We start from the raw sequence: 26,726 nt of genomic DNA, 5'->3' as shown, positions 1-26,726 counted from the left end.
TATGATAAGACGATTGTGTTACAGATTTTCAAGAATTAAAAATTTGCATGGCGTGCTCTTTATTTTAAAAAGTTTACATATATAAACTACTAAAAATCTGAGCATTCTTATATTTATTAGACAACCTAGCATCGTGTCTGCTAAAAATGCATATTTGTTACATGTCCATTGTTACAATCGATACTTTGCATATATATATATATGTTATATAATATTTTGCTATGTAGAAATTTATATTTAAAAAATCTTGAGGTAAAAAAAGAATGCGGAAAGAGCTGAAAGACATTAGTTTATCATTGCGGAGAAAGAAAAACGATAGCGATACCGCACGAACAAGCTGAAAAAGCCGACTCGTCGTTCATAAGATGAACGGCGTTTATCTTATCGCGGCACAAGTTGTATTACGGGTTTCCAATCAATTACGATGCCTACGCCGGGCGTAGAAGAAGATAAACTTCCTTGCTCGGCCGCACTTGCTCCGCTCGATTGATAATCGTCTCCTCGGATTACGACCCCTCGACGTTTCTCCTGCCAGTCTCTCGAGTGCGACGAAGGTGACGTGAGTTAATTCGAGGGAACTGACGGATGCCCGTCCGTGGAGGAAGGTCGGACAAGCGGGAACAGACATAGGGGGATCCAGGGCGCTTTCTCGCGTCTGACTTTCCGGCCGGGCGTGAGAGACGTGACCGACATAGCCAGTCAATCTCATACGCCCATGGCAACCACAACTCCGACTAGATTAAAGGAAAACAATTGTCGCGCGCGCCTCGAGATCGCCGGCGAGAATTAAAGCGGAATACGCTCGGGCATTTTGGTCAATCTCACGAAATAGTTGGAGAGAGATGCGCGTATACGATAATACACACGCACACACACACGGTCTTGTGATGCGAGATGAGTACGGAGGTGAGAGGGGCGAACATGCCGCGACATGAAGGAAAACAATCGTTCCTGGACGAGACTGGAAAAACGTTTTTCCCGGCTTGACGAGATAACGCGACGACTAGAGAGCTGTGCGAGCCGTATGTTCAATTCTCGATGCGTGTCTCGTGTCTTTAGGAAATTCTGGCAAATTGCCTCGTGATAAGAGCACGTAGGGAGATAATCGAAATCGTATATACTCGCGCCGTGGCGAGTGTATAATCCTGCTATCGTTACTAACTTACGTTCGTTATCGTTTGCCTAAGTCCTTATACGCTATATTCTCTACGAACTGCCGAGGCTGCTTGAAAATTTCATCAGCTGATCAATTTTTTTTTTCCTGTCTAGACGAAGATACGACCAAAATTTGCAGCGTATTACGAGTTCAGAATCGAAACTTTTGTCGTGGATTTTGAATCTGAAACAAATAACAATCGGGGAGAGACTTTATATTGGTTAACTTCTTTTATATTTTGGAAGATAATGCGTTATGCGTAGGAGGAGGGAAGGACTTTTGCGAGACTTGCGAGAGACGTTTAAATGACTGTTGCGGAATAGCTCGCAGCATTCGAGACACACAATGGCGAGCGAGATGTAATTTCGACGCGGAAAATCCTTGTTACCTGGCGTAGCGATGGAAACTTCTCAGAGTTAAGGAGAAAAATAGCGTCGCTAGGGGAGAACGGCGTGGCGATATTTGCAAGTGAAACTCGAATCAAATGCAGGAAGTAGAAATGAGAAACATAATTTTGTTGCCAAGGATCCTCGGTAAGCGTCCGGTCGTACCTAACGCGGGGGTTTTCTCAAGGAAAATAAGGATATGTCCGCGAGCGGCTAACTACGCCGCCGTAATTTGCAAGGCAGATTTCAATGGCATAGGACGGGTGAGAATGAAAAACATAAATTTGTTACGTTTGTCGAAGGAACACGCGAACGAGTTGTGAGGAATTGCTTCAGAGAGGGAAAAAAATAAATGCGCATTTCCGGTTTGTTTCCTTCTTTACGAACGCAATATGAATTACCATGTAATCATAGTAATTTTTTGGATGTAGATGCGGAGATTAAAAAATTCTTTTTCTCACTATAGTTCTAAATAATATCTAATGATTTTTATTTCGAAAAGTATCATGATACAAATCGATCTTGATTGAAATAAAAACAGTTATTGCTAATGTTTGTATAAAACATGTCGAAAACATTAAATTATTATCTCATTAATTATGTCAATTATTAAATCTCAGTTATTATCCCATATATCTCACCTTTGTATTTTGCATTTAACTGTCAGAACTTATATTTTTAAACGTATTCGAAATTATATCAAGTGTATCAAAATTCGAAAAATGGGCTAACTTTGCAGAGATAAAATTTTTATACATAAACGCGCATATATATTTTGTCGAACTTTCTCGTTCATAATATTTGCATCGCGATATCACAAACGTCAAAGATGGAAACGGAAATGTCCAGGAATGCGCTCTCGAGCGTTTCTTCGCGCGCAAAAGGGGTCGCGCCGTAAAGGCATCGTCCAGGGGCTACTTCGCCTCCGCTCCGTAAAATCCGAGGAATCTCTCCGATGCGGTGGTGGAACAGAACCCGCAGGCTACGGCGGCGGTTCGTCGCACGAAATTTGCAAGCAAATTGCCAATTCTCAGACGGTCCATGGACACGGTCGTCCGCGTAGATGAGACGCATCAGGTACGCAGCTGCCGCCTGTGCTCTCACGGGCCGGAAACTGACCTCGGAATGTACACACGTCCTGAAATTCTATCGCGCGTCCGAACATGACAAGATGCGATCGAACAGAGTATCTATTGTCGAAGACTTAATCAGCTTTTCGATTTTAGAGTCCGGCGACAATTTGATTCCACTCGGTTCTAAGCGGGATTGAGTTGTCGCGTATTTTGTGGCTTACATTTTTGGAATCATTAATATTGTCTGTTTAATGTCAATTATAACAGAAGCGCGCTACAAGATAAATGCGAGAGGAGAGTTAATTTTAAGCATGCAAATTTTCATCCAAATAATTGCTGAACTATCATTGACATTTCTAAAAGCAATTTTGATGTCTCAAGAGTCGAAAATAGGATTATACCATTCTTAATATTCCTGCATCAGAGATATCCAAGGAAACAATCCTAAGATTATGGATTTCGACGGAGAGAAACAAGGCTTATGAATTATATAACAAATTAAATAGAAACGAAGCTTCCAAACACGATTATTTGAAGATTAATAATATACCGCCGTAAATGACAATATAAATTCTTAATTTATAAACTAAAAATAAACGATGGGCAACTTGCAATAAAATGTACATCAGCCGATTGTTTTCATATACACACACACACACACGCAGACATTTAGGTTTGAGATCATCTTACTTTGACTTTTGGTTATCTGAATCGCCGGACAGACATCGCGCTGGAAAAGCACGACAAAAACTTCTTTCAATTAACAAATACTTAGGCACTTTCTAAAGGCCGTCGCGCACGCATCAGTATACCGTCTTTATACACGTTGAAAGATTCTCCTTCACTCGAAATGAGATCCTCTTTCATTCCGCGCCTTCTTTCAAAAGATCGTAAATGTCTTAGAATCGCCACGAGGTTTAGTAGTATCGAAAGAAGTTCACGAGAAGAGGAAAATAATTGTACGATTCTCTCTGTCTCTTAAAATATACATTCTTATTTCTTTTTTCAATGAAAAGTTTAAGTATTTATATAAAGATACACAAATATATGTGATTTAAAGAATTTAAAAAATTTGGAGATTAATATTTCATTTGTTTCTTCTTAATTACATAGTTATTTGTAAAATTAATACGTGTGCGAATTGATAATAATTTAGTAACAGTACGCGTATACATGTGTAAAAAAACATGTAACAATAATTAAAAGTGAAGTGATGCCTCGCATTTGAATAAATTAAAAAGTCATATTAACCGGCATCGTCGTATTATCATATTCGCCGGTTGTTGAATAACGAAGACAGCAATAATTATATTTCGAACGGGCGAGACAGTAATCGCGGAGGCAAGTAGACGAATAAAACGACGCAACGTATTAAAGTGTCGGAAGCCTTAACGAAGAACGGGAAGCGATTCACAAGAAGCGGAGAAGCAAAGCAGAGACACAAACTGGACGATCCGGGATATCCATGGTCCGATGGACAAAAAAGCACCGGACGCGTAAAGCCAAGGGAGGCGAAGTACAAGGAAAGAAGAGAGACAACAAGAAAAGGAGAAAAAAAGAAAAATTCCCAAAAAATTAAGAAAGAGCGAGAGAGAAAGAGAGAAAGTAAGGAAAGAAAGAAAGAAAGGAAGGAAAGAAGCAGTGAGTGGGGATGAGGCAGCGAAACCGAATGCCGCGGTTCTCGGTATGTGAGCGAAACGGATTGCAAAAAGCGAAACTGCAAGACGTGCAACTGCAAGCCTTCCCTCGAGTGGACGAACGCAGGGATTGTGGGCAACGTCAGCGGAAGACTTGTCCCAAGCCGGCCAAGGTTTCTCTGCCCTCTTTTTCCTCCCGTGGAGGACTTCTTCCAATTCGCTCGACATTTCGTGAGAGAGACCGGTCCATGTCTTTTGTCATCTTGAGCACTCTTTTGAATAGTATGAACGGAAAAGAGGCACCGAAAAGAGAATATCTAGTTCTACGGCATCATCTCGATAGCGATGTTTTTATATCGATCATTTGAAAGTTTGTAATGCGAAGCGATATGAGGCGAACTGATGATTTTTTTTTGGAGAACACGATCGCGTATATTCAAGAAAGTATTAAGTATGTTTAAGAAAGTAGCAATTTAAACAATGAACGTAGGGAGGTTTAAATTACATAGGGCCGATCTCGCTTCTTTAATAAGAACGACGACGAGATGTTTATGGCTTTCGAAAGTTTGCGCGGGAATATATTGTACGTCGCACCGAAATTCGTTGGACTCGTCGAGCGCACTTTAAATAATGAAACTCGAAATTATGATGCCGAACGCGATTTGGCCGGACATAAAAATTTAGATACTCGCTTTTCGTATGAAAGATTAAAGCGGCAAAAAGCTCTCCTCGATAACGTGAAACGCCTCGCGAGAAACGATACGAGAAATTATTTCCGACAGCACATCTGAGACTTTCGTAGAAAACTCAGTGTAACATTTTCGAATTGCCGAAGAGCGAAACGGGTCTATTAGGATTATTAATATTTCAGGGCAACAATAACGACGTCGACTACCCAGCTGTTATCGCGTTAGAAATCTATTTCCGATAACTACTCGCCAATTAACGACTACCTGCCGCTCTATAATGCGTATTTCTTCTGCCTGCTCCTCGAGAGATACGCGAGATATCGATTATCTTCTAAAATACCCAATACTTTTCATCCCCTTAAACGGCACAAAGCACACGATCCTTCCATCTTTTCCATCTTGGCTTTACCTCATTTCTCGTATTTCTGTCGGAATAAACTTTCCTCTATTTTTTTCGCACCCTCCTATCGTCGTACTCGCACTTCCGCATCCTCCCCCCTCTCCCGACCTCTCTTCTTATTCCTCTCTCCTCCACCTCTTCTTCGTTCTCACCCTCGTATATTGATTACATAAGCGACCGAATATACTAACTCAGCTAAAAACGTCCTCTATTCGTGCCTCTCCCTCCCTCCCTCCCGCCCTTTCGGCTGCGTTCGCCCGAAATGGCGTTTATACCGCGCAGTCACATGCCCTGCTTGTAGTTCAATAGCTTATAGGGAAGGGGACTATAATGCATTAACGACGATTTTATAAATTCTCGACACGGCCATAATGAAGTAAACTGTCACAATCGCATTGCGTAGCGCGATAAAGGTCATCGATTACATTACGTATAATATATGTATCCTTGCACAAGTTGCATACGTAATGTCAGACTTGGATTTCCTATTAATCACCATAATATTGAGAGATATTTAATAAATTGTTGAGACTTTATGAAGCAAGGAAAATATTTTTTTAAATTCTTTTGGAAGATAAAGAAAATAAAAATTGTTAGGCAGAAAAATAATAAAATTTGGATTACATTAAAATAATAGAGGAGATCTTTTATTCTTTTCATCCTAAACTGGCTGATAAACTTAATTATCAAGCTACTAATAGCAAAGATAAAAGAAGTTAACTGCATCTTATTTTCTAATTAATATACATTAGATTTTCTCTTAAGGAGAGACTCATTTATGTAGTTATTCAACTATGTTACTACTGAAGATTAAAAGTCCTTTAATGAAGATTTAAAAACAAAAACGCATAAAAATTTATTTCAACAATTTGTTTAGAGACAATTAGTCTATTGTGAATTTTTCTTGTGTGCGAATTTAAGCGTATTTTTTATTCTCTTATTTGATAACGAAAATAGAATGAAATTAAAAATAACTGGAGCTGATATTTTTATAATTTTCGTTGTGAAAAGCCGCTTTTAAAATCGCTAAAAAAAGCAGCAACTCTGGTATTTGCACTATGGAAAACTTCGTTATTAATATGATTCTCTCATAGAATAGCTTGTGTAACGAACATGATTCGAAAAGCAGTGCATAAAGCATCGTTATTGCGGTAGAAAGTTCAAGTAATATATATTACACGCCCATGCTCGCCGAGCACGCGTAATTCATATGCTCGGAATGCATAATTGGTATTGCCGATAAAATTAAACTACTTTCGACTGAACAGTGAAGCGTCGATTAAAACTTTTCAGAGGGAGAATCGCATCCCTGTTCGCGCTGAATAGACCACGTTTCGCTTTTGAAGCCTCTCCTAGTTACAATCCTTGCACGCTTATAACCTTTCAGCTCACGTAGTTGTTAAAAAGTCTGTGTGATTATCATACCATTTCTTATTGATTGAAAATAACATTTTCACTTTTCTCTTAGAGGTTGCATTTTTCAAAATCATTTATCTAGAAGGGAAATATCGTTTCTATGAATGATTAACGTTTTTCAGTTTAGATTATTGAAAATTAAAAAGAACAAAATTTTTATGAGATGTTCACTAAGAACGGGAACGATTTTATCTGTTAAAAATGTACATTAATATTCTATGCCGCGGTAAGTTCATTATCCAGCCGAGTCTTGGAAAAGTTCACAAAAATTTTTATGGATGAGTTCTTTAAAGAGTTATCCATTGTTTCATAAAAAGTCCACATACACACACACACACATCCTTCTTTGTTACGTTTCAGTAATATTTTTCATGAAAATATCAGTTAGAGATAAATTTATCAGCAAACATCCATCTTCATTTTCAACTGTGGAACAAAAATTCGTAATTTTTACCGTACTCACCAAGCGTAGGGAAATGTAAAAAGTAAATGAGAAAGAAAAAGAGGAGAGGCACAGAGAGAGAAAGAGGGAGACGAAATTGGAATTATATGCAGGAGGACGATAAAACTATTAAGCAAATCTCAATCGAAATTTAATAGCGGACTGCAGTGCGCAAAATAATTGAGTCAAATATAAAAGTGCGGACGGAAGATTGCCGAAAAGAGAAAAATTGATAGAATTATTGAAAAAAGAATAAAATAAAAGCTAGGGGTCTTTAGAGCCGATCCTCGAGGACGCAAACACGCGAATTAATTTGCCTCCGACGTTTTTTTCACGCTGCTATTGGTAGGACATTGGTCCGTTGAAAACTCAATGGGGACGGAAAACTCTGTAGCCGCATAACGAACCGATCTAGCCGGGCCTGAGAGAAAACGCGCCACGAGGCACTGGACAAAGAGAAACCCCCCGTGGAAAGAGAGAAAGAATGCCTGGGCACAATGAAGTATGAAAAAAAAAAACGCGTGCCAAAAATTCCATCTCGTTGGACGCGCCATTTTTACGCGTTGCCGCCCTTGGGGAATTGAATTTCTATCGGGCGCCGCGCTTGATCGTTCCGACGAATTATTTGTCGTTCTGACTTTCGTCCACACAGCGACATCCGTTTTTCTTTTTTGTTTCGTCCTTTTTTCATCTTTTTCATTTTTTTAGTCAAAGGGGGGGGGGGACAGGCGTGCTCGTATCGCGCTTGTTTCGGAGCCCCATTGTTTCTCTATATGAAGTTTGGAGCGACCCGCTATAACATTGTAACCGCGGTAAAGTTGTACGAAATGAATAGATTTGTCATCCGCAAAGAAGAATTTCGTTTCGGAAACAAATTTTTTTAATAGCGTTCTTCTTTAATCTCTAAACGTATCTCCATTCTCTAAGATTTATTTAGTTCTTTGTATCCAAAAATTGTTTATTATTTTATTATTTATATAATAAAATTGCGCTGTTATTTTTTCTCGTAATTAATCAAAGTATGTATCGTTATCACAGATATTTATAGAAATTTGTTTAAATCAAATTAATCTACATGATGATTATAAAATATTCATCGAGCTTGAAGTTTATTTTTCCTTAACGAGAAAATAATCAAGACAGCAATATATAATTTTCAAGCTCTTATATATTTCAGTGGGGGTAGTATTTTAATCTTTTGTAAAATCGAAATTATTTCCGTTATTCCGATGCGGTAGAACTTGACACAATGCCGGTCGCTAATGATAACTTTAGGATAGCAATTTTACGCACAACATATAATACGTATTCATTCATCGCGAGCCTTTCAAGGGAGGCAACGGACGGACGGATACGTGAGTTCATCAGAATGGAAAAGTTCTCGGTCTCGCGACATTGTCGACATTGAGAGGGAGTTGCGAGAAAAGAAGCTCAAGCGCCGGTAGACATCCCTCGGGAGCGTCGGTTTGCTTTTCGCGCAGAAAAAAAAAAGAAGGAACGGCGGGAAAAGACGGTAGTAAGAGTAGGAGGAGATGGCGGGGGAAAGATGACAGTCGTCTCTTACTTTCGTGAGATATTAAATTGCGAATTGAGAGAACGAGGGGAGAGAGAGAGAGAGGGAAGGAGGAACCGCGTTCGGCGAATATAGCCACGATATGCATTATACAATGGACGCTCGTTTTTCACGCTTAATCTCATTAAACTTCGCCGTTCCGCCACCACTCCCGCGGGGTATCGCCCGTTATAGAAGTAGAAAATCAAATCTGCGAAAATATACGTACGCGCCGCACAACGAACGCAACGGACGCCGCCGCGTATAAATACAGACGGCAGGCTAACGCGATTATTGTGTCGTGCCGATAATCCTTAATGCATTCGTTAAGAGCAGAAGTCGGTGCGAGTTCCGAGGCGTCGGCTATAAAAAGCTATCCGGCGCAGAGAGTGGATAATGGGAAACGCGATTATGGAAAAGCGCGCGAGGAGCGACATCGACGGTCGTCAAATAAATGGATATGTTTCGATTCCTCGTCGGATTGGGAAGCGCGACGTAAAGTATCGCGCGACACGAGGAAAAAAGGGAGACGAAAGAACGGAAAATTTTCCTCTCTCAGATCGAGAAAACCCCGAAAAGCGTAAAGACGCGCGCGCGCGCGCGCAAAGTCGTCGCGTCTAACAGCCGGAAACCAGGATTAAAGTCGCGAAGAAATAATTTCTGCGTCGAAGGAGCTCGGCGTTTTCACGGTGGTTCGATCCGAGGGGAATCTCTTTCCATGCCTGCCTCTTTCTCTCTCTCTCTCTCTCTCTCTGACGGCGGCGGTCTTTCACGAACGCGGAATAAACGTCGGTGACGGGGTTAGCATTCGCGTCTTTGAACTTGACACGGGTCACCTGACTCCGTTACAGACCCCTCGCCGACCCGTGCACCCCCTCTCAGAGAGATCCTCTTCGAGCTTTCTCTCCTTGGTGAACTTTACTCGGCTATGAGCTAACGGTGCGGGTCGTAGAATCTCTCCCTCTGTATGGGATCCCTTTCTTGCCGTATTATCGTTGCATCGCGTGTCCATTGATGATTTTAACGTAGCGATGGCCGAAGATATCGCATCGTTTGAAAGAAAAATGTCGCAATCGGATGAACAATACGAAAGAATTAACTTTTATTTTACGATAATTTCGAAACTGATAATACTTTTAAAGATTTCTTTCCAATTTTTATAGAAAATCGTTATTATTCATGTAACGATTATAAATGAAAGTTTTATGGAAAGCGATATGTTATTAAATCTTTTTAATTTGGAAAAATTAATAAAAATTAATAAAACTCCGGCTTTTATCTCTCTTCCAATTTTAGGCGGATATTTTATTAACTATGTATTGCATTTTTATTATTTTCTCCTATAAATTGTACTTTAGTTTTGCCATTTAAAATATGAAAAATTACAATAAATAATGATTAATATTTTTGTTAAAGAAACATCCGTTTGCAAATAATGAAAAAATTCATAAATGGAAGGTGATTTATTCAATCTAAAAAACGAAATCTTTACTACAAGCATATATGAGAGTTTAATTATTAATAATAAAATAAATGCTACAAATAAAGCATTACGAATCCTGAACTTGTTATATTAGATTAATGGGCTGCGCGGGAAACATCTCATGTTTACTTTCTTCTCCCATCCTTTTGTCCAGTTTTAATGAATCCCGTTCCGCTCGAAACTATAACCGCAACTTGCCGCACATAGTTCTCCGATACACTCCTTCTTCAGCAAAAGTTTCGGTAAGTTCATGATCTAGCGCGACTGTTCCGCTCGAGAACGATTCTTCTCGGTCTGCTGGCGAAGTTGCGCTTACAATTAGCAAGGAGCAGCCGGAATAATCGGAAGCTAATTCAGCAACTGCCTCGAAATAGCGATAATTAACTAGGAAAGGGAGACGAGAGAATGGCTGCGACGGCCGACCGGTTACTAAAATTTCGAGTGATAAATCCGGCGCATGTCACTCGAGATCGACTTTTTTTCACTCCCTCGAGATCCTTCCGCATCATCTCGCTTTTATAATACAGCATCGATCCTACACTGGACGATTCTCTTTATTTCTCTATTATGTTCGTTCCGTTTCTCCGCTCTCTTGTTTTTCCTCCGGCACTTCAGATTTCCTGTTTGTTCGGCTTCATGAAACTTTTATTACGATGCAACGTTGTTTCTTGCAACGGTACTTTGATCATTTTAAATCGTGGTACAAGTACGTTCGGATTAAATGGAAAGAAGCCACACGCGCGTTTATCCTCCTCCGGAAAAACGAGGAGGAAAAAAAAAAGAAAAAAGAAAAAAAACAAGAGAGCCAAAAGAAAAACTATACTACCGAAAAGAAACATTGTTTTCGTTGAGTATCTCGTTGATTGCACTGATGCCAGTCTATTTATTGATGTCTACTTTGTGCTACGCGTAACGAATGGTCGTTTCGATGCGAATTAATTAAGTCGCATCAATATATTGTAGCTGGAATAATAAATGGCGAGTATTGGCGGTATAACCGCTGTGTACATATATACAGCGTACGCCGGAATCTGGCGTAATATTTTAAATCATAATATTGCACCGGACTGTATTAATTAATGAAAGGACACTCACTCTTTCGATACAATTAATAAAATCTCATCGTGAAAAACATGAATTGATCAAGTCGGCTTATTATTGCATCGCGTTCGAAATATGCATCGCATTATGGAAATAATTTTATCTTCCAAAAGGGCGCTCTCGCACGTTCAATGAGAAATTCGTGCACTCGGTGAAATTTAATAAAAGCCGAATTAATGAAAAACGGTACGTTCCTTTTCATCAATTCGCTGCAGCATTTAAAACTCTGACTCTTAAATCCAATAACGTTAGCGCCTAATTCAATCTCAAAATCGTTGAATTCGAGATAGGGCTGCGCTGAAAGAGACTTCAAAATCCTTCCTCCAACCTATTATTTTTATAATAATTAAATTTTAATTGTGTGTTAAAAAATGTCGTAAAATAATTTTGTGATAAAAAAAATACTGGAGAATTTAAAATTATCGGCACATGTTTCCAGTTTAATATATTTTAATGACATGTACGTGTGGCAGTTTCAATTTTCTTTTTCTCGTCGGTTTTTTTAAATTAAAGAAACATAGGCGTATTATTTTTTGCACGTTTGCCTGTGTATGTATTAATCGTTAACAAACGTTAACGTGACAAGGTTGCTATTAACTCGTAGCGCTCGTCCCCTTCCGCATTCACCGCAACCTCCTGTTTATTCCAGTTTCTAACGAGGTACATGGGTGACACAGGTATTTCGATTAGTTCGATGAATTTTGCGGGATATTTCAACGAGGGCGAGCCGACCGCACGGTTATACCTAACGGTTTAATATTCGCGACACAAAATTATGTCGGCGGCCAACATTGGACGGAATCAGGTCGAAATGTTGTCCGGCCAATAATAATCAAGCCAGTAACGATCGACGTCCCGCCGTGCACTCAGGTTTAATTACACCGGTTGTCATTCGTGTTTACTCGCAGAGACGCGCGCGTTTCACTTCGATAAAATTCCGTTGTCGGCAACGGAGAATATTTTCGAATTGCTACGCGGCGTTTATATTTGCAGAGAATAGCGTTGCACGGAATTGATGGACCATTTTTCCGCATAACTACGCGAAGAGATTTTTGTTGTATTTCGTATCTCGAGAATCTCTCTCTCTCTCTCTCTCTCTCTCTCTATATATATAACGCGATGGAAGTGCAGATGATAATAAACAAGATAATTAATCGATACATGGTAATTTAAGTATACGAGTTAAATCAAAAGCATTGAGTATGATTGATTAATTAATTAAATTTGATCATATGGCCGTTGTTTCGCGATTTTCATACTTAATTCTCGCATGTGATGTTAGAAGAATCAATTTTTCAATAAAATAACAAAATTCAACAATTATATTGTGTGGAAAACAATACTTGACAAATATCATAAATTTTATAAATATTGAAATTAAATTTTATTGACTTTTTCGAAAATACACACACACACATATATATACGCGAAACAGTTCGCAATTAAACATACGAATTTAAATAATCATGAGATAAATTAATGATATATATTTATAAATGACTGATTAATTAATTTAAACTTTAATTGACATTGAATGATATGGAAGTTATATTTTCATGTTTAACGATTTAATTTAATGTAAAGTTAATGCTACATACACACATATAATACTAATAAAATATAGTTCTATAAATACTGGATATAATACTGGATAAAAAATATATAAGTAATTTATATTTCACAAATTAGATCTTGATATTTTTTATGGACATGAAATAATTTTAATTATATAATTAAATTATAGAATTGTTTCAAATCTTATTTTACATCTTACGGTTAATATTTAATGAAATCTTTTACCTATTATAAAACAAGTTAAAATTATATAAAGGTTACTTTTAATTCGAATATTCATTCGTTTGCTCTAATATTTTAAATATATCAGTTATTATTTCTACGTGAAATAAGAATAATCCGCTTAACGTATTTCAATTTGACGATATTTCATTGATATTGTCTTGGATCCATTTCGAGAGAACGATTTATTTTATAAATACAACCACATAATTTATCGAATGACGCCCAAACGGATCCCTCGAATCTTCCGATCTACTTTTTTTTCCAAACGAAAATAAACGCGCGTGGTTGTTTCGAGGAGGGTCTCTCGTTTACCCTTTCGCTTTCCCTCCCTTCTGTCCTCCTTTTTACCGTGTATTCCCTCGCCGCCATCTACCCTGCCAAAAGTTATTTCCGCTGGAAATTTATCGCTTTGGCGAGAATCGAGGCGTCATTTCCTGGCGGACGAAACAAAGAGAGCGCGTTGGCCGATCTCGCTCTCCGTTCGAAGAATAATTGGCGCCCTCTTTTATCACCTTCCTCTTTAATCCGTCCCGCCTAGATAAAAGTATTATCGCGGAAACTCACGAATGTAAATCGTCAGCTAAAAGTACGTAACGTATCGACGCATCTATCTTGTTGTGAAGAAAAATGCGCGCTAACGGAGGAAGACAAGTGCGGGTTGTTTTCTTATTTATAAACTTTTGCTTTCATTCGATACGTTCGATTTAACTCCAACAACGATAAGCAAAGCACGCGCGACTCAGCTCTCCCAAAGTATGAGATATGTGACTTTCTAGTAGACATTTATTCCTGAATAAGAAGTAGAGCTTCAGTCATCTCGATATGAATCAAAACTGCATTTGCGATTAGAAAAGGGCACAAAGGAAAATAAAGAAATTTAAATAAAGTACAATAAAAATTTTAAATAGTTTGATATGGGATCTTTATTGTCACTAAAAGAAAAAAAAAAAAAAAAACAGGCAACAGTAACGTCTTCAATTAAGAGTTAAATGTTAAATATACTTACGATCACAATCACCATTAAATACCACGCACAGTTACGTCATTCTCGTTGCCGAACGATGATGCAAAACGAATGAAACTCTCACTAACATTGAGGAGATATGAATGAGCGAAACGAAGCACGCGATAACGGGGCGAAATTTCCGATCCGTTTCCCTTAACCTAGAGATCGATCGTTAGGGTGCGTTTCGTTTCCTGAGAAGGGTCTAACGCAGAGGGGAGAGGCGGCAGAGAGCAAAATCGAGGGAGGCACAGCACTCGACCGATTAATTAAAAACTTGGAACTGCCGTCAAAAAATACGCTTCGCCAGGGAATGATGTAGACTCGCTCGATGTGACAGGATAATGCCGCGATGACTAATCGATATAGGTTCGCCTAAGGGGCTTTTCGATCAAAACTAGCTCTTTAATAAGACATCAGGATAGGCGAAAGATCAATGTTATAACGGATCTACAATTAACTTTCTTGTTACATCGTTTTTTCTTCAGATAATAAAAAACTTGTTTTATTATCAAAATCTAATCAATTTTACGCTCTACTAAATTGTTGATCTTCGAAGATTTCGCTAAATAAATCTATTAAGTAAATTTGGTTTATTTTGTTTTTGAAATTTTTTCACGAGTTACATGAATCGTGAAAAATTATTTTAAATAAATGTTCTAGAAAATGGAAATTATTTCAAATTTAATTTAATTTAATTTAATTACAAGTGAAAAAAACAATATACAATTTCTTAATCTTTTGATCAGAAAGTAATTTGGCAAATCGTTAACATTAAAAAAAATACAAAGTTATGCGATATATAAAAGGGTATATCGAAATGATACGTAAGTATTCGCGATGTTTGAAACTATTTTGATTTCATTTCTGTCATCTTACTCAAGTTGCGATATCACGTAAATTTAACAAGGCCTGTTAAGGAAATGCAAACGAGGTCGTGAACCTGATCCTCCCTTGGCTGCCGAGACAGTACAGGTAATTGTCGTGATTAATTCCGTGATTTTCTTCATTCCGAAAGCGGATCGGATAGCTAGTTCGCTTCAAGTTAGCGAGAGTTGGAAAGCTGCACTGGGTAATTTAACGCTTGCGGTTGTTATCGATTATCGAGAGCGCGATTCGTTGCCAATAAGTATTTGCGCCGCGGGATATAAATATCGTATATCGTTTGCAACGATGAACAGTGTGATTTGTGAGGCGTGCAAAAAATACAATTACATCTGTTAACGATTTTTTTTTTTAATACAATCAGATAAAAATGCATATAAAAATTGATTTCTGTCTCATTAATAACACCAAAAATATGTTAATTTATCTCATGGACATACTTTTTACCTGGTTTGTACTTTATAGTACAAAATATATAGAACAAATAAATCTTTATTTTTCCTTTTTAATATTCAATACAATATATAACAAAATTGTAAGAACTTGAAAACTGTCATCATGTTATAAAACCTGCAAAGTTTATTCCATGGCTATAATCTCTAAAGACAGCTAGACCCTAAACTTGATGTGATTCTCAGAATAGATTAGCACAATGAGATAAGGGATGAGATATTCCTCTATATCTCCAAGTTGCAATTTGCAACACACTGTAACTCTGATAACGTATCGTAAAAGCGGATCGCGTTTACGACTTTGCAAAATATAAAATAATGCATATAATAAAGAGCTACGAATAATGTATTTATTACAGTATCTATTTATCTTTCTAAGAGAATTTTAATTTTAAATCATTATTATTATTTAATATTAATAAAATAATCTGTTCGCGAATTAAAAAACAGTTTATAAGCTATAAATCTTTTATTACCGAGAAACTTTTGACAAACGAAAGCAACAATAACGGTCAGCATAATTCGTGATTCGCTCGTTCGATCGAGCAAAGAGGAATCGAGATGGACCAAAGGGACTGACTCCCAACCTCCATTCCCCGAGAGCCACTCGCCCTTAGCGTACCATCCTTTTAAGCAGGTCCTTCGTACCGGGAATCGCTTAACGAGTCGGAAAAATCAAGTCTCCTTTGCCGAGACCGAACATCGCTTTTGCGTAGCTATAAAATCGTGTCTAATTAACCGTAAAAATAACGAGATTTTTGCGATATCGTCGCAAACTGCCGTCGAGATTTGACTTATAAAATTCGTGAATGCAAAATGAAACAATAGCGTGAAAATAAAAGTTATATTCCTTTGTCGAAAATATAAGAATTAAATCAATCTCTAACAAATAATTAATCTAAATCCTCCATTTACATTTATTTCATTCAAATCCTTTTAGATATTTTTGTGTTTTTCAATATAATTTAATTGTGAAATAAATAAAAATAGAATAGTATCGTTGTTAAATCGGATGTCTCTGAGATTAATTAAAAAGAGAGATCCTGTTATTTTTATAACCGAATCTTACTTTCTAATTAAGAGCAAGTCTATGTAAATTTTTCCCAATCCCTTTGCCCGAACTCTTTCAACTTTTTCGACGTTAAATAGTATTAAACCCTTCGCTGTATTTTCCCTACAGCATAATCGCTAAGTTTTTTTTCTTCTCTTTTTTCGTCAACATCGCGTGTATCGCGTGTTTTCAATTAATCCGAAGCACAAGTATTGTACATTGTAAAATGTAAAAGAAAGAGCGGACAAAACACTCGCAATCGTTAGTCTACGAGTTTCGAAGGCTCGGTATCGAGATAAAACGATAATGCACAGCTCGCTAGACTAAGGGAGGGTGGCACCCTTGCCTCGAGGGTGCGTCATCAGATTTGTCTCATTAGAGTTCGCATTGTGCTTGCCTATGGTCGATTTACGTTCTCTTTCGTTATAGCCATTCGTCGTCTTCCGTTATTTTCTTGGGTCTCTTAGAGATTCTTGGCCTCCCTTTTCTCCTTTTCTAAGATCTAACGAGTTCCATTAAGACCACAATGCATTTCTCTTGTTTGCGCGTGATTAGCGTGATATTTATTGTGCCCAATATTATATATATAAAGAGAAAAATGTGTATAAAAAAATAGAAAATAGAATGTCGGTAAATATCGGAGATATATATAAATTTTAAATTATTAATATACTATATTAACAATTTAAATTATTAATAATTACTCTCTAATAGTACATAAAATTTATGATAATGTTTTAAAATCTAATACAGAATTAAATAAACAATTTGGGAGAAGAATAATGCTACGCTCGCTCTTTGTGAGCTAATCCTATGTAACTATTTTAATTTAACTGCTCCGGAAAAGTGACTAGCATAAGTTCTGTACAAATTTCGGACCATTACATGTTATAGTATTTTCAACTATTGTATTTTAAAATACATAAGATATAATTATGCGAATATAGAGTCGGACATTCGCGGCTCTTTTCAAAGAACTTTTTTCTCTCAAGTTAAATATACCGTACTTTCTCACTAACAAGAAAGTATCATTAGCAGGGATCGATAACCTTTGCCGAGCTTCTTGTCCCAACTTTTAAAGTTACGACATTTAAAATTCCGTTTAAGACTCAACTTCAAAGTTTCTTCTTAGGCCGTAGAAATTACGGGCATATCGGTACTTTACTTTCGTAGATAAGATCATTAATTTACAGCGACTCTTTTTATCCACGATGCCATTTGCGTCTATTAGTATTTATGCGTAGATAGATAATTTTTAATAAAATAATGATAATAATACCATCACGCGCGTGTAATATATATCACGCACATTTGTAGTTTTGTATTGTTCACACAAAATTTTACTGGTCTGATAAACTAGTTTGATACAAAATGGTTTGATAAAAAAATATTGTTTCATATCTGCGATAAATGTTTATATATATTTTTCTAAATTTATTGTGTCACCATTTTTATTATTTACGCATCTCATACGTTAAATTAAACTGCTTTATCGTAAATATAAAATACAATTGTATTTACACCGTGAGTTATTCAAAACTGTTATATTAATGTTTCAAATGAAGGTGCTATTTTAGGTGATATTTTACATCATTAATACAATACTGCAAATTTATTTTTATGCACATATATAAAATTCTCTAATCACAATATGTGTATTATTTTGGATATCATCTCGTTAGAATAATTATTTGCTCTACAAATCAAATAACTTTAAATTTAAAAATTTGTTATACATTAATTAAATTTCCTTTGATTCGCGCGCGCGTGTCTCTTCCAAGGTGGAATTCACCGACGTTTAGTAACATTTGAGTTTGTTTATTATTGCAGCGAGTTCTCCGGAACCACGCACCTGTCCGTATTTGGGCAAGTTTACGGTGACAGATGTGAATAGAAATCAACGGAATACGCGCGAGAGCCGCAGGGGCCAACATCAGCAAGAATCCCTGCCCATTCGTCACGACGGTGAAAAAGTACGACACGCTCAAGAGAGGAACGAGGACCGGCGGGGTCGCAAGTTGGATTACGAGGTGGAGAAGAGACGGGCCAACAACGAGTATTTTATCCATGAGAGAATGGGCCGGCGGGCGCGTTCAAATCGCGGCGGCAATCGGAGTCACAAAGATTATAGTCTGGAGGATATCGCCACCTCGTCGAGGAGATCCGCCGAGCTGGAGGATACTTTCCGAGACTTGCGAGAGCGTGCCTTGCGCTCGAAAATCAGAAGGTCAGGTGATCACTCGGAGCAACATATCGCGGAGAGTTCGCGCTCCAAGATAAGAAGATTGCGCGCTGTCGGTCACTTCGAGGAACACTCTTCGCAAGAGAATGAATACGCGAAGGTCAACAACGAAGGTGAAGAAATCGTGGACGAGATAAATTCGAAAGATAAGATGAATAGATCGAGAAGATATCCGATAGAAGATTTCCGGCCGGACGATGCGGATACGATTAGACGGTTCTGGGTCGTGGAAGACGCCTGGAGTTCTAGCTCGCTTCAGGTGCAGGACGATTATTTCGGGGATTATCTAGAGGCCGAAAACCCGCCGCGAAAAAGATCCGCGTCGGACAGTTCAGCCGACAAAGGTTATATGACCTACAAGGATCTCGCAAGGATGAAGAGGGAGCTTGAGGAACGCGAGAGGGACGAGAACGTTCCGGAAAGAAGGGAGAAGAGGAACGAAGATGACTCGAGGTGTAACTCCGAGGTGACGACCTTAACCGTGGGCTGCTCCACAGCGGACAGGATGGAGTTTCAAAGTGACTGCGTCGACGACGACGCTATCACCGGTAATTATCTACCTCTTCTTCCTCTTTACAATGTCATACCGAAAGCCTCGTGTTGTGCTTGCCCCTTGAGCGAGAGCGTAATGTAGGATTATTTTTTCAAGGCAGTAAAGAATTTAAAAGACGCAGCTAAAAAAACGTCGTTTTAACGTTAGAGAAACGTTGGCCAAAGAGCCAAAGATTTTTTACTCTCACGAAAATCTCGGAGAAGAATAAGATTTTATTATCTTTTTGTACTCTCTGTATTTATTTTCTGGAAAATGTTATTTTTACTTTAATTTTATTTTATTTAAATATAATTATAATAATTTTAATTTAATTCTAATTATTTTAATATATATAATATATATATATATATATATATATATATATATATATATATATATATATATAAACTTTTTGTCACTGTTACATTTTTAAGAAAAAATTAAATTTAGCAGAGAAATCGCGGATTCGAAGGATTTGTAATATTACGCGATAAATCTGAAACACTATACATATTAAAAAGTGTGCAACTATATATCATCTGTTAAGGAATATTACACAGCTATCTTTTTCTCGCAATTTCATTAATATCGATTGAATATCTATAGAAAATATGATTGATGAGCGTAAGAGTTATTCGCATAAATAAGCGATGTGTTTTGCTTTTACTGGATTTTTTTTTTTGTGATAATAGAAGAAAAGATCAACACTCATACTTCGTCTTGAGTATACAAAGAGATAAGAAACGTCTATCAAACATATACAGTCATAAAGAGTCTTCTCTGATAATTTGCGTAGCTAATATTAATTAAGTAAATGTTAGCAATAAAGCTTGTCAAAGATAGACATTTATCGCGCTTACAAAAATATTATCTGGGGACAGTATGACGAATTCGTCCTTCCGTGTTAAAGTGACAATATTTAAGCGACGCAGACGGCGCGCGCGCGCGGCCAAAACTTGCGCCTCGTCCGCCGTTTATCAATCACGATAATGTCGCAACTTCATTACGACGGTCGAAATGATGAATTCGAGCTCGCCTTCCTTCGTTACGTTAAGATCGAAATATTTAAAAGAACCGCGAGACACGTCCTTCCCTCCGCCGCCATTCACCGTATAGACTAGAGACTTCTCGGTCCCGTAGATATTCTCTCGACCCTCAATATCGCCTCGAAGTTTATTTCGGGGGAATAATGGCACTCGAAGGGTAACAGCCGTCGAGACGCGCCCAGCCGTTATTATCCTGAAACTTTCTCAAATCAAGCCCTCTCTTGCCCCATACCATGCGAAGGTCTCTCTAGCAGCCTCGTGCTCTCTCTCATTACCTTTCAGCCTACTCTTGCCACGGTAGATGGTTCGACGCCGAGGGCACGCAGTTCGTGATCGCCACCCCGTTGGCGCGCAGAACAGCGTGGTCGAACAGCGAGGGCAACAATAGAGCGCAGCCCTACAGAAACAGCCGTAGATTGTGCTTCATGTACAAAGAGAGCGGTGGAGTTGTCAGTTTGACTGCCAGTCCCATAGCGTGTCAGAGGGGCATCCCGCCGCCCGCGCCGATGTTGGCCTTCAACGCTACCAGCACCGGTAAGTGGCAACCTTCGTCAATCCTCTCGCTTCTCGTCGTTGTATCATTTCATCTCGGATTAGCGTTAATGCGGAAACACTAAGAACGAGTATGCAATATACGTGCGCAATAGTATTCAAAGTTTATTATGTTGCGAAATGTATGCGTACAATAATCTTAAATTTTCTAATATCTTTTTATCGAGTATTTTGAATATCGGCAATATTATTATAAAAAATCGATTATTACAAAAATAAAATTTATTTAAAAAATTCCATTTAAAAGATTCTTTTTAATTATGTATTACTGATATATACAATTTTAATATTAACATCTGGAAAATTTAGAAAATAGATTTAAATATTATATTATATCATTGTTTATTTAATAAATTTTTTATTATTTTTTTCTACCTAAAGTCTATGAAAAATAAGATAGTGTGTAAAACAAATTTTTGAGGATATTTATTAAATATCATACAAGAATCAATTTCATAAATATATAGCATAAGATGTTCTCTTAAAATTGAATTTATCGCGGCTATGACTGACCGGGAAGACGCAAAAGAAATTTTCCCTTCTTACGCAAAACATTCAACCTCTACTCCAATAACTTGCTCGTGACACGGAGGCTGTGCCATCCAATCGAAATCGCAGAATCAGCGATTGTCATCCCTTGCGTCGCACGAAATCTCGTCGCGAGAGGGTGTGTGACAGCCGCGTATATAATTTAGCGCGACATTCGCGTAGCTCTCTGTGACAAACAGACTGCGACAGCGCGTTGATAAACGCTGAATTATGCGTCGCTAGACCTAGGGCTATCTCATATAGAAGCGCGAAATAACGATTAAATGTGATAGATGTATTATCTGCATACGAATTACGTCATTCATTTTACTGATGGTCTTGTGATTTCAATTTAATTTGAAAATACGGAATCTTTGGTAAAATTTTGAATTAAAAGTGGAAAATATATTGCAAAATTTATGCTGATTGAAATTAGGGATTATTATGTTAGTTTAAAAAGATATTAAGATTATTAATTTTAATAAAATTTTAGCAAGAATAAAATTTCATTTGTAATATTTTTTTCAAAAATGTTTATAATCTACAACCTGGATTTCTGAGTCAGTTTTTGTGTAAAATAAAATACGTGTCTAATTTTATATTCAATATAAATTTTTGAAGAAGAAGTATTTAGTATGTACTTGTAAATATGCATTTCGTACAAGTATAAAAAATGATGTTGCTGATTGACTGATTATAAAATAAAAAATGATTGTTACTTAATCGAGACTAGACATATATCATTTCTTTCTCGAACATAGACACATGTTACACATCATATATATGGTGATAAAAATTCGTCACCTTATATCATTGCAGGTCAATGCATGGAAACGAATGGCGGGCGGATCGGCCGATCGACGTACCTGACGATCGTTCTGCTGATGACGACTGCCGCGATATTCAGGTGATTCTAATCGAAAGCGCGACAATTAATTCAAATCAGTTAAAAATCGACAGTGGTATCGAACACTCAGTGATAAGAGTTGTAAGAGATATTCGCGATATAGTGATCGGCCATGACGCGACGCGACGCGATCGATTGATCGAACGCCTAGGTCAATCTATGAGAAAAAGAACAAAGAGTGCGATTTTAAACCGTGAATGAGAAAGGTACGGAAGAGGAAGAAGCCATTGACGGTTCATAGAATCGTGCTCGAGCTCCTGTTAGTTTTTAGCTGTCGGGAGAAACTCGCGTTCGAAGTGACATTCTCGCATCGTCGATGATAACGAAACGGGTAAGCGGTGATGGAAAAAGAAGGATACGATGGATCATCTCGTGAAGAGTCGACGAAAGAGATCCCAAGAAATTAGTGGAAATTAATTGAATTTCCAACGGACTTGGTGCGCGATCGAAGAAAAAAAAGCTCGAGCGCGAGTTTTCCTTGGCGAGTAGATTTTTTTACCGGATGTAGCGCGTAGGCACTAAGATTGGGCGAAGAAATTAACGAAATTATTAAGCAATTTTTATGGTAAGACCATATCACAAGATCGATATCGCGATGCAGATCTCGATCGAGATATAAAGGACTTTATAGAATCGATCGTTGTGAAGTTCTGTCGTTTCTAACCGGTGAAACAATACGATTGAATTACTTTTTAAAACAAAGAAAGAGGGAGGACTGCACATATGAAAAGACTATACCCTCGACAAGAGCAAAAAAAGCGGAAGAGCACCTATGCGGTGCTGCTCTTCTTCTTCGCCGGACGAACGCTCATTTCTTTGCTCATCTTCGGGCATGTACCCTTTCAATAAATACCGACTAATTGACGATACGCGTAATAATTATATAAGTTACATGTAATATTCGCGGCGAGCGTCACGCTATCATCTTTCGATGGATCGAGTGGACTTTTGCATGTCCTCACGAAATCTCGCCGCCAAGGATGAAGGAAAACTGATGATCGGTGAGTCGCTGGTCCTTCCTTCGGCAAGGACGAATCAACTGAGAGTAATAATTGAAAGTGATAAATGAGAATGAGAATAATGACTCTTGAAATATCGGCACAATGGAAACTCCTTTAACCGATAAGAACAAATGTGTAATATTATTTCATCGAACCGAGAGTTTTATATGGAGACTCGAGAGATTGTTAAACGAGATAAAACTCCATTTCTGAATGTTATTTGATATTCTTCCTCGGGGAGATGGACTCACGGCTCACCACATTTTTCGTTATTCATCCGTCGAGAGGAGTCGCCGAGAAATTGCTCGCTGCGACGCGTCTCTTCGCGTGATAGGCGGACGGGCGATCTGTATTTTCATCTCATTAGCATCTCGTTAGGCGATGCAAATGCAAATGATCCGCCTATAATTTTAAGTTTTATATCCGCCGAGAATAAAGATCGCGTGCAATATCTTTAACTGTTAAATGCACAGTGTGATCGATGCGAATTTCTTTGTCTCTTAAAAGCATTAGCTTAATCGTGTGATGGGATGCGCGAGGGTGACATTTCTTCGGCGATCCATGTGACGTAAACATTAATGTTAAGCAATAAGCAATAAAGATACACATATATACAAAGATATACACACACGCAGACACATATATGCGACAGCAGCACGCTCGAGAAAATGGTGATAACGAGGAAGATGTGTTTAGAGAAGCGTGAAGGAGTTAATTCGAAGCAGGAACTCGGTTAATTAGTTCCAGATTTTCGCGATTAATAACGATTAATAACGACAGATAAAGGCCGGACGTGACGAAGATAGGACGCTACGATATTATTGTAACTAATACAGAGTCTATATTATATTATTGTACAACCATCTTTGTAATAATTAAGCCGTAATCGCGCGTGAGTGACAAGATATGTAGGAAGAAAGACATACAAAGAAGAAGTTAGGGACATCAGAGAGAGAGAGAGAGAGAGAGAGAGAGAGAGAGAGCGTGAGTGAGAAGTAAAGTGTATACATGTACGAAAGGAAAAGGAAAAAGAGAACGAGTGAATGAGAGTGAGAATGAGAGAGAAAGAGAGAAGAGAGGGGGTGTGAAAAAAAAAAGAGCGAACCATAGGAAAAAGCCAATCGCTATTTTAGCACTTTTTCAATCACGTTGTACGTAGTTTCTACGCCACTTACAACTACTTCCGTCGGATTTGATTTAATCAACCAGCGAGATCGTCGGCGAGATCGATTCTTGAGAAGCGAAATCTAACGAATACAGCGAAGGGAGTATCTGTCATCGCATCAATCACGTGTCATTAGTTTGTATCCACTTTTAATTATCTCTCCTTTTTCCTATTTCGATTTCTCTCGTTTTGAAATTCTCTCGTAATGCTGTAATAACATTGATAGAAACTTTTATCGCGATACGTTATTCGCGTTATCTCTCAGCCAATTGTCAGGATCAACATTTAATATGTTATTTTACGCTTACTCAAGAATCCTCTCAGACAACGCGCTTCATCGGGCAACACCATCTCCGTTTCAGGGTTCTCAGAAGAGAAGGATCGATCTACTTTCGTTAATAGGTATCTCCCGGTGATGCACCGTGAGGATTATTACCGTCAGCGCGCACGGTAAAACGAGAGTGACGCGAGTGACATTTTTCACCGACAGGTAAGACTTAGGCTATTTAGGACACTTAGCGGTAATCACATTAGGAGCCATACTGTACCTATGAGCGCAGCGTACACACACACACACACACACACACACACACACACACATATATATATATATATATATATATATATATATATATATATATATAGCGTATATGAAGTAGTTAAAATCGGGTCTAGCCGTTAAGATTTCTCTAGCTTCTTAGGGGATAATAAGCTCATTGTGAACAGCAATCAGATCTGATCCAGATGCCCCGCGGTCACGAATCACGCGTGTACAATCTTGACGAAATCCAGTCGTCATAATCTATCGACAACGCGCGAGGTCAATCGGAGGAGTGTGCGACTATTGGCGAAAATAATATACTCGATATAGTAACAGTCTAATTCACACTTTTTTTTAGATAAGATTAATACCGAAATTAAATTTTTTTTTAAATTTTAATATATATTTTCTCAGTGTGTATTTAAAAAAAAGGACAATGAATTAGACTACTGTATCCCAATATTTCAACTTGAAAAGTTGCGCAAAAATTCGTGTGTTCCGAGAACTATTTCGAAGTGACATAAAAAAATATAAATTGAAAACTTTTAAAACTTTAATGGGATTGTTATAGTGCGGATCGAAGCGCTGAATTAGATTTATGTACAATTTGTGTCATCAAGGGAAGTTGAATGGATACCAATTGTTTATTCGATACATTTTGGTTAAAACAATAAATGTTTATTTTTCTTTTAAGCATTGTTAAAATAGAAATTATCACACATAAATCTAAAATTAGAGATTCTAAATTCCGCGATTTTTTTGTTTAAATTAATTATTCCACTTTTTTTATTTAATTAATTACCCCATTTTCTGCAATCGAGTATAACCGAGTATGCAAATATTTTTCAGTGTTTATATATATTTTTCCATATATTTCTATTCGCTTTCATGATTCCCGCTATACGCAAAGCTACAGAATGCACGAAATAATCAGATTAACTGAAGCTGAACGGCAAAAAGCGGAACGGATTGGCGATATCAAAGAATAAAAATTGCTATTTAAATATTGCTACGCGCGCATTACTTTGCTTTCTAATTTTCCGTCATTCTCTTGCAGTTTATATTCGAAGATAAACGTTTTTTTGTACATGTAATTTTTCTATAAACTGCATTTTATTGTTTTTTAAAGAATCGATAATGTGTCGCCGTTTTAATTTGAAACATTCTCATAGAAAGGAAAATATATTATTAATAAATCATATATATATATATATATATATATATATATATATATATATATATTCGTATCATTGAGTTGATAAAAAATTTAATTCTCGCATATATGAAGAGAAACTTATGAATATTTTACACCACGTCGCACAATCACAAACAATAAAATGTTCGACGATGAAAACGATCGAGTACGAAAGTCACGCGAGATCGTAACCGGTACTCGAGCGAACGCTCGAATATTCTATTATTTTCGATTTGTACTCGATGCAAACAACGTCGAGGGATGCGATAATTATCAGAGCATTTCCAAACATCATTGCTAACCAACCGCTTTCGCTCGCGCCGCTCATGTTCTCTCTCTCTCTCTTTCCCTCTATCTCTCTTTATTTCTCTCTTTCTCTCTTTCTCTATTTTTCTCTTTCTCTTTTACCAAACATTATGCATGCCGTTTAATGAGATTGATGCAATTGTCCGATGCATTTAATCCTGCCAATTTACATTGCGTTCTAATAT

General features: G+C 37.6%; 2 protein-coding genes across 7 annotated transcripts in view; both read left to right on the top strand.

Moving 5' to 3' along the window:
* The window catches only part of LOC126852525 (uncharacterized), a 229,668-nt gene extending 204,603 nt beyond the window's left edge, over nt 1–25,065 (top strand). For all 6 annotated transcript variants that reach the window (XM_050597410.1, XM_050597409.1, XM_050597413.1 and 3 more), the window contains 3 exons: nt 18,357–19,316; nt 20,629–20,880; nt 22,246–25,065. In XM_050597410.1, the coding sequence (XP_050453367.1) occupies nt 18,357–19,316; nt 20,629–20,880; nt 22,246–22,337 (1,304 nt within the window). In that variant the 3' untranslated portion in view covers nt 22,338–25,065. The remainder of the gene's footprint in view (nt 1–18,356; nt 19,317–20,628; nt 20,881–22,245) is intronic.
* Nucleotides 1–26,726, top strand: part of LOC126852565 (cystinosin homolog) — a 266,934-nt gene that overhangs the window by 204,507 nt on the left and 35,701 nt on the right. The gene's annotated exons all lie outside the window — the stretch shown is intronic.

Source organism: Cataglyphis hispanica, chromosome 10 (assembly GCF_021464435.1).
Source record: "Cataglyphis hispanica isolate Lineage 1 chromosome 10, ULB_Chis1_1.0, whole genome shotgun sequence".
Classification (NCBI taxonomy): domain Eukaryota; kingdom Metazoa; phylum Arthropoda; class Insecta; order Hymenoptera; family Formicidae; genus Cataglyphis; species Cataglyphis hispanica.
Note: the sequence above shows the minus strand (reverse complement) of the source record. Positions and strands in the feature narration are given on the sequence as shown.